The sequence below is a fragment of the Echinops telfairi genome, unplaced genomic scaffold (assembly GCF_000313985.2).
Source record: "Echinops telfairi isolate 266 unplaced genomic scaffold, ASM31398v2 ScPeMD7_3533;HRSCAF=4204_0, whole genome shotgun sequence".
Taxonomy (NCBI): domain Eukaryota; kingdom Metazoa; phylum Chordata; class Mammalia; order Afrosoricida; family Tenrecidae; genus Echinops; species Echinops telfairi.
This window is the reverse complement of record NW_022107431.1, coordinates 77,624,720-77,636,700: the sequence shown is the minus strand read 5'-3', so window position 1 is coordinate 77,636,700 and position 11,981 is coordinate 77,624,720. Positions and strand designations below refer to the sequence as shown.

Sequence of the window (11,981 nt, the reverse complement as noted above, 5' to 3'; positions counted from 1 at the left end):
AAGGAACAAAGATAAACTGCACTGAAAGCATTAGCCAAAAACAAAGCCCCAGGAATTGATGGATTACCAACTGAAGTGTTCCAACAAGCTGATAAAGCACTGGAAACACTCACTGGTACATGCCACAAATTTGGAAGACAGTTACTTGGCCAACTGAAAGAAAGGTGACTCCACAGAGTACTGAAATTATAGAACAATATCATTGATATCACACACAAGTTAAGATTTTGCTGAAGATCATTCAACAATGATTGCAGCAGTATATTGACAAGGATCTGCCAGAAGTTCGGGCCAGATTCAGAAGAGGACATGGGACAAGAGATATCTATCATTGCTGATTTCAAATGGATCTTGGCTCAATGCAGAGAAGACCAGAAGGATATTTATTTTTGTTCATTGACTATGCAAAAGCATTGAACTGTGTTAACCATAATAAATTATGGATAACCTTGAGAAGAATGGGAATTCCAGAATCCTTCATTGTGCTCATTCTGGACTTGTACATGCATCAAGAGGAAATTGTGGGAACAGAACAAGGGAATATGGCATGCTTTAAAATCATGAAAGGTGTACATCAAGGTTATATATTTTTTCAGTATATTTTTTCAATCTGTATGCTGAGCAGATCATCACAGAAACAGGCTTATATGAAGAAAAATGTGGCATCAGGATTGGAAGAAGGCTTATTAACAACCTGCAATAAGCAGATGACACAACCTTGCTTGCTGAAAGTGAAGAGGATTTGCAGCACTTGCTGATGAACATAAAGGATTGCAGCCTTCAGTATGGATTGCATCTCAATGTGAAGGAGACTAAAATCCTCATAACTGGATCAAGAGTAACATCATGGTATCATGATAAATGGAGATTAGGTTGAAGTTGTTAAGGATTTCGTCTTGAATCCACAATCAGTGCTCATGGAAGCAGCAGTCAAGAGAGCAAAAGACATGTTGCATTAGGTCAGTGGTTCTCAACCTTCCTAATGCCGTGACCCTTTAATACAGTTCCTCATGTGGTGATGACCCCAACCATAAAATTATTTTCATTTCTACTTTATAACTGTAAGTTTGCTACTGTTATAAATCCGGTGACCCCTGTGAAAGGGTCTTTGGACCGTCAAAGGAGTTGTGACCCACATTCTGAGAAGCACTGCATTAGGTAAATCTGTTGCATACCACCTTTGTAGAATATTGAAAAGCCAAGATGTTACTATGTTACTTTGAGGACTGCTGTGCACCTGATCCAGACTATAGTGTTTTCCATCACATGAAGTATAGCCAGAGTGCATCTTACAGGCAAGGATGGCAAGATTTAGTTGTATATACTTTGGACATATTGTCAGGAGAGACCAGTCGCTGAAGAAAGACATCTTGCTTGGTAAAGTGGAGGGGCAGTGAAATTGAGGAAGGCCCTCAAGGAGATGGAGCCACACTGGGAGCTCCCGTGAGCTCAGGCACAGGAGCAATTGCAAGCATGGTGCAGGACTCGCCATGCTTCATTCTGCTGTGCCAGGGGGCCCTCGGCGTTGTAGCCGACTCCATGGCACCTAACAACATCTATGAGCTAAAAGGTGGGGAGTCTTAGTACTGCAGCTTATGTTGGGGGGAGGGTCACTGAAGGACTTACTGACTTGAGAGATAATAGTTATTGCTATCAAAATTCATTAGAAAAAAGTTTTTCTATCTTAACAGCAATCATTTCTGAAACCAGATGTTACCCAGATTTACTCATTTGAATATATATACATTCTCACTTTTTGGTTGTTTTTGTTTTAAATTTGTAGAACTGCTTAGAAAACAGCTGTCTGAAAAGGTAAAGCTATTATGATTCCTGAACATTGTATTCCCCAAATCTTTCATATGTGCTATTTGTTTCATGGTGCTGAAAACCTGGCTGAAATTTAAGATCAATCAATCACCTTGGCTTTCTGATAGCCACATTTGGTGTTTTGAAAACAACATGAAGTGCCTGACAGTGACTATGTTTCTCCATATTGAAACACCCCAGTGAGTTCAGCCAGTTAGTCATGCATAGCTAATTTGCCTGAAAATGGCGCTTGGCTAATTTTTGCATATACTTTGGTATCAAGTTTCCTTGTATTAAATATATAAATAAAGTTAATATTTATATTCGCTTGATTTTAAAGTTTGAAATAACCGAGTGGAAAAGTAATAGATAACAGAGTCAAAGTTGGAAACGTAAAACTAAGGTAAGTATAGATTAAAAAAAAGAGAAGCAGGATTGGTATTACCCTGAAAGCCTGTGGTTAGACATTAGGTTGTTTTGGTGTAATTTTACTGTAAACATAACCTGTAGAGTTATATATAAAACGCTGACTATGAAAGACATGAAATACAAACAAACAAAAATCTGTGAAGGCCCTGGACTTTGAATTCCCTCAGAGTTCTGTACAAATGTGGAGTCGGAGCTTAAGTGCTTTGAGATCAATAGATATCTGTCAGACAAGGGTCATGGTACCATTACCAAAATCCTGTCTTACATGACAGACTTTTATCAATATAATCAAGTAAATAATTTTTAGTTATGTTTGATTTTGATTGTTTATGCGCTCATTTTTATGTTGATGCAGGGCAATTTTTGTCCTTAGTGCAAGATATCCCAACTGTGTACCACACCTTTTCCTTCCCTCAACTGTTCTTTGCTGAGCTAATTCTTCCTCATCCTTGAAGACAACCCAAAAGTCATTTCAAGAACTCTTATTCCATTTTGTCCCTAAACAATTAGTTGGAAATTTTACATTTGACAGATAGCATTGCAAAGGTAGGACAGTTGTGGCTCATTGGTAGAATTCTCATTTTCTACATAGGAGCCTGAGGAGCCCTGGTGGTATAGTAGTGACCCTTTAGGCTGCTAACTGAAAGTCATCTGTTCAAAACCACCAGCCGCTCTGCAGGAAAAGGTTGAGGCTTTCTATTCCTGAAGAGCTACAGTCTCAGAAACCCACAGAGGCAGTTCTACCCTGTCCTATGGGGTAGCTTTGCGCCAGAATTGACTCAGTGGCAGTTGGTGTGTATGTGGGAGTCCCGAATTAGATGGCCTAGCAACACACCTCATGGAAAGTCACTTCCTGCCTGGCATTGGGACTTGAGCCTTGCTATTACGATGAACAGGTTCCAGTGGGACTTCCAAACCAAAACAGACTAAGAGGAAAGACCCAGCAATCTAATTCCCAGTATCAGTCCATGAAAACTTTATGGCTCACAATAGTCAAATAAAACAGGAATGGGCAGGATTTTGTTCTGACACGCATGGGTTCATCAGGAGTTTGACTTAATAACGCCTAACAACAACACCACTGCAGAGGTACTCGCCAATCAGAACGGGGCACACAGGCCAGTAAGAATAGACGCTAGATGTGAGCAGCCGGTACCCGTATATAGTTGGTGACAATCAGCTATGCTCAAAGGATAGAGGATGATAAGGTGCAATAAGGTTTGCACACGATCATGGTAATTCTCATGCCTTGTAATCTTTTCTTTACCAACCTCCTTTTAGTCTATGACAATCCTTATAGACAGGTGCCCATCATACTTACTCTGAAATCCCATGTTGTATGATACTTGCTATAAGGAATACTTGATATTTTGAATTAAAATAAAGGAGTTCTATAATAAGGGAACGCCCTTGAAACTAGTTTTAGATTATGTTGTTTCCATTATAATGGTAAATAAACTGCTTTCTATTACTTCACAGCTTTGACTACTGGTAGTTCATGAACGATGAACCCACTTCCTCTATCCAGTTGGAACACCTCCGGTGACTTTTTAAACAAGTCCTGGGATACAGAGTTTGCGTACCCAAATCTCAACGTCGTTGACACAGTCATCCTGCCTTCCCTGATCGGGATTATTTGTTCAACGGGGCTGATTGGAAACATCCTCATTGTAGATACTATAATAAGGTAAGGCCTTTTGTTTCGCCTCCTTAAAAAACTCTTAAGTAAACTCTCCCCTGTAGGTTTTGCTGAATAAAATTACATTTGGAAATATTTCATTAAAACTATTAATGAATGTTCTAGAGATGGGTTATCATGGATGACGTAAATGCTGATTGGCAAATCACAAAATAGGAAGACATAAGTTAGTGCTTACTGCAATACTAGAATCGCCTGAGTATCTTTTAAAAATACTGATACCCAATCCGATTCCAGAACTAGGAAATCAAAATCTCTAGGTGTGGTCCTGGACATTGGGTGGGCAGTGCCACTTACTTGGACAAGAAAGAAACTCTCCCTAATTACCCGACGATCTGGTGGCTCACAGTTGGTAGACTTGCTTCATCAACATACACCATATACAGAGCAAGGCGAGGGACATCTGCTCCCCGGAGCCAATGACCTTTATCCATCTCTTCTACCTCATTCGGGGAATTTCTTCTTTCCTCCCAAGTGTGGACCATCATGTTCCAAGGATCTGACAAAATGGACTTAGAATTAATGCCTGCACCACTGCTGCTCGATGTGTGCTATCCTGGTTATGTTTATACTTTCATTTTACTCATCTTTAATCAGTAATATTTAACTTTTTAATCCTGGACTCTGATCATACTTATAGTTCACCCTGATCTCTAAGCATACTTACAGTTTTACCACTTTGAAAAAAATTCACCTATGCTTACATATTATAAAAGACATGGTTCCAGAACACTGCGTGTTTTCAGTATTGCAACTGTTCCACTGTGCATAGGGACCGCTAGGAGCCGGAACTGATTTGATGGCACCTTAACAGCAACAAGAGGAGCAAAACCCTTCAGGCCTCACATAAGGGTCTGAGGAATTTACTTGGCATTAGTGAGGCATCTAGATGGAAAACCAACAGTTAACATAGGTGGAAATAAGACAACTTCAGAAAGTGGATCTCAGGTGGGGATGGATATAAGGAAAAACACAGAGATTACAATAAAATTGTTGGTTAGTTTTGATTGCGGTCACAAAAAGGATTGAAGAAGTAGGGAAAGGTTTTCAGTGACAAATGCTTGTATATGTTTATTTTTGTTTCTCTCAAGCCAAACTCACTGCAATCAAGTTGATTCCAACTCATAGTAGCCCTTTAAGATGGAGTAGAACCCCCGCTACGGCTTTCCAAGACAGTAACTTTCACAGAAGTAGAAATCCTCATCTCTCTCCCAATACGTATTTATAGTCATAATATCATAGTGCTTACAATCTAACCTTGTCAGAACAGGTCATAAAAATGTTCAAGTTTATGTAAAATATTTCTTGGACCCAACTAGTGATAACAGTAAAGCTTTTCCTTAGAAACTATTTGTTCAAGTGAAACTTTCTTAGTTGCCTGGGCAATAATGAGCTGGTGCTCCAATTTCTTCTTGAAACTCTTTTTGAATATATTTATTATGAAAGCAATATTTTCCAAGTCATTTTATACCAATGTATCTTTGTTAAAACCTCAAGGTGTACTCCTTCCACATCCTGGCTTGGCTGCAAAGAAAATATTCCCTTGGTTATTTACAGAGTCTAACAATTATCATAGATAGATAGCAGGAGCTTATCAGGGGAGCAAACAGGATTTTCTGGCAGGCAGGGCTGCCAAAAAATGGATAAGTTTAATTTAGCAAGAGCTGGTTTTACTTTAATAATTCAGCTTTGATCAAAACTACTTTAAATTTCTCCTTTACATGCTATTAAACAAATTATAACAAATTTCCATAGAGCACATTACATTTACAAAACATACTTGTAAACTCACATAATACTCAAACCATCCATACACGTATTACCCCTTTTTGAGGAAAGAGGCCCGGGAGAGTAAATCACTTCTCCATCTTGACTTAACTGCCACTTAGACACAGATTCTTGGGCCTTCAAGTCCAAGATCCAAATTATTTCTTTTATACTAATGAAAGTAGAGAAACGAGTGAACAAATAAGGAAAATAGGTAGTTGTTTGATGACCTGGATAGGTAGAAGAATGCACACAAAACCAATGGAGCCCATGAGTGAGCAGCCCTGGGAAGATGCAAAATTGATAGTAGTGTCCTCAAGAAAACGGCCAGTCACTTTTCTCCAGGAAGATGAGAGGACCTAGCCAGTCCTCTCTGAAACATTTCTCTCTCTCTAAAGTGCAATATTCTTTTGCTATTTCACACTCTATAATTAAAGATATAGTTTGCACAGTGAGCTTCTAGTCTCAATACCTTCAGGCATTCCTTAAGATGTCTTGAAAAACCATTCGAGAATATCAAGCATTTTAAAGTGGAAGTAATAGCTCAATTCAATATACAGAGATTATTAAATACCTACTGTGTGGACAGCACTGCCCTAGAGGTTATAGACATACCAAGGAACATTGTGTCAGCATCTGCCTCTCTAGTCATGTCTAGAGAGATAATCAGACTGAAACACATGAAATTAGTCCAAAAAGCATAAGGAGTAGAAAAAATACATGGTTCAAATACTGTGTTGGAAGAGAACTTAGGCAATGAAAGATTCCTAGGAAGTTTCCAGGAGGCCTTAGTGAAAGTGAATAGCCAGAGAGAAGAGGCTAATGGTGGGCGAGGATGACAGCCACAGTCTGTCAAGAGAGAACCAGGCACATATTGCAGACAGGAGGAGAGTCGGAGGTAGAGGTGAAGCTTTTATCATGGAATCCTGGTAATCAGCCAGTCAGTCCTTGGAACAATTTCTAGCTCATTCATAGTTGTCTATTTTACCTGCAAATTTCTCCACCTATCTTTCTCAGTATTTTTGTCCAGTTCTACTAAAGCATATAGTGTCTCACACACCCTAAGAGGCTTGCTTTCATTAAGGAAAAAGTCTGTAAAGGATGTTAAACAAAAATCCATTGTCATTGAGTAAGTTCCAACCCAAAGTAACTTGCCCCACAGGGTTTCCAAGACGGTAAGCTTTACAAACGTAACATCGTTCTCCTGCAGAGTGGCTGCCGGGTTAGACCTGCTGATCTTTCCCTTAGGAGCCAAGTGTTTGACCAAGGCAGCAACAGGGCTCCCTTATCAACACTTAGATTCAAAGACTTCAATGGTGAAATTTCAGGATTTTGAACTAAAGAACCTTCTTGGCTCCCTCAAATCCTACCAGTAGATAACAGTCTGCTTCTACCTGCTCATGTAGAGACAAATTTGGGGGGAGCAGGTGGGGGGCGGGGAAAGATGTGGAATTTGAATTCTTCTACATGTCTGTGGTGAGCTGTAATGCATGAAAATACGTTCTCAGCATAAATAATCACTTAACTGGAAACAAAGAAAACCTTTGCCATCATACTACTCTGTTCATGATGATTAAAAAATTGATTTCCTTATATTATTACCATTTTATAGATTATATGTGAGAAAATAGTTAAATAGATAAATATGAATGAAACTCATTAAATGAATATTCTAATCTTTCAAAAAACATTCAGATGCAATTGACTATATCTAGCACGTTTTCCCCCATTTGGTTATGTGGTCAATTATTCTACAAAAATGTAAGGCAATTTTCTATGTTATTACATTGCTTTGCCATGAGTATTTGTGACTGAGGTGAAGTAAAATTACTTAGAATAGCTTATCTATTCATGTCTTTGTAACTCTCACCAAATGATTGGGTAGGATCATGCAAACAGAGTTTGTGAAACACTAATAGAGGGGATTGGTCAGTTTGCCGTTTCACTGAATACATAAGAGTGAGCCATCTCAGAAAAAGCAAGAGAGAATTCTGTGCTCACCAAGAAAAAGGAGCTAGCAGTGGAGTACATGCAAGATCCCTGAAGTGGCAGAAGGAGCAGAGGCCCCAGCGGCCCGAGCATTGAGATCATGACACAGAATAGAGGAGCCTCACTGTGACCCAGATGCAGAACAGAGACACAGCATGACAATAAGGCAGAAGAGCTGGTTTCCTGGCCAGCAGAACATGGCAGAGGTCAGAGGGCCACATTGCTGGTAGAGCAATGACTGGAGAGAGATATGCTTACCAACCTGGTTAAGAAGAGGCACTGGAAGAAGAGAAGGAGGAGGAGGAGAAGAAGAACAAGAAGCACTGAAGACAAAATAACTGTATCCTTAATATTTTGTAACCTGTTAGATTTCCTTAAATAATTCCATCATCATGAGTATTTTCTATGAGCTCTGTGTGAGCATTGCAACAAATCATGGCACCCACCAGAGAACTAGAGTGGCAAAACAGGCTAAAGAAGAATGGAGGGTGGAGGCATGTCTTATCTTTCCTTTGTGGCTTCGGGCCTTGGACTGGTGTGATGTTGGAGCCTCATTCTCTTTTGTGCAGCCAAAGGAAGTCAGACATGACCTCCATACCCTTGCCTCAGTTACCCTCTTAATTAATGAAAGGCACGGTAGAACTACTAAAACGATGCTAAAATAAGAGAACGTAGACACATTTAAATGGGATTTAATTAACTTCCCATTTATGGCATAACACATCAGAGAATGAGCATCAATAAGCTCATTAGTGTGGCTGAGAAGGAAGTAGTGAACTAATTTATGGACTTGTCAAAAGTAGACGAGTATTTCTCTTTCATAGACTTACATGAGATGGAGCCTCAAGAATAAGCTCCGCTCTGTGACTTTTCAACAAACACCAAGTGGTCAGGAAAGCCACCAGGCCAGCTGCTGACCACTCTGTTGCACCCACTGGACTCTAGCAGGCCAAAAGAAAGTCCATTTAGAAAATGTTAGAGGAAAATGCCACATATTCTAGCATTATATCTCCCCCCCATATTCCCAGGAGACAGATTAATGAACTAAGGCATGTTTCCCAGTCACTGCAGTCTCTGGGGACAGACTTCAATAAGAGATGACAATTTTCTACATCAGTCGCCCACCTCCCAAGCACATCCTTCCTCTGGCCACTGACAGAGAGAAAGACTCTCTAAGGAGGCTTTAGCCCCAAATCCAAAGTTCCCATTCCATCATTTCCTTCTCTCCTTACCCTGCCCGGTTAACTCTTTCACTTTATTTAGTCACAAAGTACTAAATATACCTTATTTGTTAGCCCTTCTAATAGCACCTAAAGGAGCCTTGGCGGCTGTGATGAAGCACTTGACTGCTAACCCAAAGGTCTGTGGTTCAAGCCCACCAGCTACTATGCAGGAAAAAGATGTAGCGATCTGCTTCCATAAATACCACGACCTTGGAAACTATGAGGCAGCTCAATCCTGTAAATTGTAAACCACTCGATGGCAGCAGCAGGTTTGATCCCTAGGTAGTGCAGATGGTTAAGCACTCTCCCAGCAACCAAGAAGTTGTCAGTCCTAACCCACCCAGAGGCACCTCCAAGGGAAGGCCTGACGATCTGTTGCTTTGACAACCCCATGGAGCGCGCTGATGTCTCCTCTGGAACACAAATCAGAATCTGCTCAGCAGCAGCTGGTGGCTAACTGGCTCAGCCCCTTATAGGGCGATGATAAGAAAGACAGGGGGTTGGCCTGAAGAAATACTGTCTAGTTGTGGAATTCCGTTCTATGAAACAGACAAGGAGAGAAATTTTCATTCAGAGTCCTAACCCTTTTCCCCACCCAAATTAAGTTGCAATTAATTCCTGTGGTCCAGACCTCTTCTCTTCCCAGAGCGTCAGCCTTACGAGAGCCGAGAGCTCTTCTCGGGGCTCAGTCATGTTCTGAGCTGCACTCATACCCTACAGTCATGTTCTGAGCTGCACTCATACCCTACATGTAAAATATTGGACTCTGCTGTCACTTGTGCTCAAAGGAACCGGAACATTGGTGGAAGACTCTTGCTACAGTCCATTTGGTCAATGGACCAAGTCACCTGTGGAATCTAAAAATGTTGAATGACATATCCAAGGTCACAAAATAGGAGGGTATTAAAACGAAAAATAAAACCCCACTTTGGTTCTTCTTCAAATATATTTTACAATGAATCTCAGAACCTCAAACGCACTGCCATTGAGTCAATTCTGACTCATAGGGACCCTGTTGAAGACATGAATCTAAAGCAGGGCAAATATCTTACTCTAAATACTTCCACCTCTGGCTGGCAGCTGTAACCACACCAATCTATCCTAGATTGTCTATATGTAGTTTCAAAATTCTTCTCAGCACTGTGCTTCTGGAAGTCACGAATATTCCACCGGGTCTGACTCACAAAGGAATTCAGTTATGGTTAAATGCTGCATGTGGGGGATTGAGAAAGTGAGACAAGAAATTAACATGGGCAGGAAATCACTACTGTGGTCTGCCACTGCCCCCACTCCACCAACCTCATTTTCAATCCAAGCTAGATGGACCAATGGAGGAACTTATTTTACAGGCACCTAGGTCACCTACAACCACAGTAGTAGCTACCAGGAGGAGGAGGAAGGATTAAGAAGGAGGGCTGCAAGAAGCTGGAGCTGTAGAAGGCATGTAGCACTTCAGCCATTGCTCAGATGCCACCAGCAAAGAAAGGAAGTAGGTGTGTCCACATGTCTTTCTGCCCTCCAGTTCCCATTAGTGTTTCCTATTGGCTGGATTTAGCCAGAAGCCAGTTTGCAAGGGAGCCTGGGAATAATGTAGGGAAATGAATCTGAGAGAAAAACTGATGAATGATTGGCAGAGTGATCTGCAACTGTGTTGTTAGGTTTTCTTAGAGTTATTTAATCCATAACATACATTGTTCTCTCTGTTTCCAAAAGGTAAAGATGTTTTTTAAGGAATATATATATATCAAAATACATGTGGCATATTAAAGTAACAATCAGTCATACCATTATTACCATTGCTAGTATCACCAAATATGTAGTCACTGCACTCACATGATGTGACACTCCAGCATATTAGGCACATGTTTAGTTAGGATTATGCTAATTTACAGTTGATCTTCCTCTTTCTTTCAAACATTATAGGTATTTTCTTATTTGATTGGATATTTTTCTAAGCTATGATTTCTAACAGCTATATCATATATTGTATGATATTGTGGAATATAATTTATGTTTTAATGTGTTTCATTCCTCAACTTATTGAATATTAGACATAACAACAGAGCAGCCCTGGGTGCTAATTACAAGGTCAGCAGTTTAAAACCACCAGCTACTCCTCCGGAGAAAGATGGAGCTTTCTACTCCTGTAAAGTGTGGCAGGCTCAGAAACTCATAGGGGAAGTGTACCATGCCCTACAAGGTCCCTGTGAGTCAGCATTGACTCAGTGGCAGTGTGTTTGGTTTGGGTTTTATGCTCACAATATGGAAAACATGATAGCCAAAATCATCACCAGTTCCATGTTTCTTAATATAAATATTGATCCATTAGCTCTGGTAATAGGAAATATCAAGATAAATTTTGTCAGAAGAAAAGGCTAACTGTACAATTTGTACAATTAGAAATTATAGTTTTAAAAATCATTGTTAACTCTATGCTGTTATTTTCAATAAAGAAATCAATAATAAGTATAACATATTATTATTATTACCATAGCATGTTATATATTTGCATAAGAATTCTCTTTGTTCTATAATTAATGGCCTGCACTATTCCCAACAGTGAAATTTACATAATTCATTAACAGCAAGTGGCAAGGGCCTTTCTAGAGGACAGTAAGGGCCCTGGAGCTCATTCTTGGCAATGAGGACCTAAACAATCACTTATGGTTTATATCCCAATCCAAATGCAAATCACATCTATTGATATGTTAACACGTGATCATATATTATCTTTAGTATGGAACTATTTCTATCTAAACTGTCAGATCTGTGCCCTCCATCTTCTTCACCACTCCCCATTCCAAATGGCCTGAAGAAGGCAGGAAATGAGAAACCAAGAACTGCCAGTAGGCTGTCCTTTGATTAACCAGCTCTTTGCCCTAAGCTTCTTTTCCCACATTCCTCCTGGGATCATGGAAACAACTTCTTACATGCTGCATAATCAGCTGCAGTAACTGCCCTGTGCAATATATGTTTCCAAGCCCTGGACAATATCCTCCCTCAGTCCTGCATCTTCCATGATTGTTTCACAATTTGGAAAACAAATTCACAGGCAACAGGATTTGCAG

At 40.1% G+C, this 11,981-nt stretch overlaps 1 protein-coding gene across 1 annotated transcript in view; it reads left to right on the top strand.

Annotated features, from left to right (window-relative positions):
- The first annotated feature begins 3,721 nt into the window (after positions 1 to 3,721).
- The window catches only part of MCHR2 (melanin concentrating hormone receptor 2), a 23,578-nt gene continuing 15,318 nt past the window's right edge, over positions 3,722 to 11,981 (top strand). Inside the window, exon 1 of the mRNA XM_004710897.2 lies at positions 3,722 to 3,922. Coding sequence (XP_004710954.1) covers positions 3,741 to 3,922 — 182 coding nt within the window. The 5' untranslated portion in view covers positions 3,722 to 3,740. The remainder of the gene's footprint in view (positions 3,923 to 11,981) is intronic.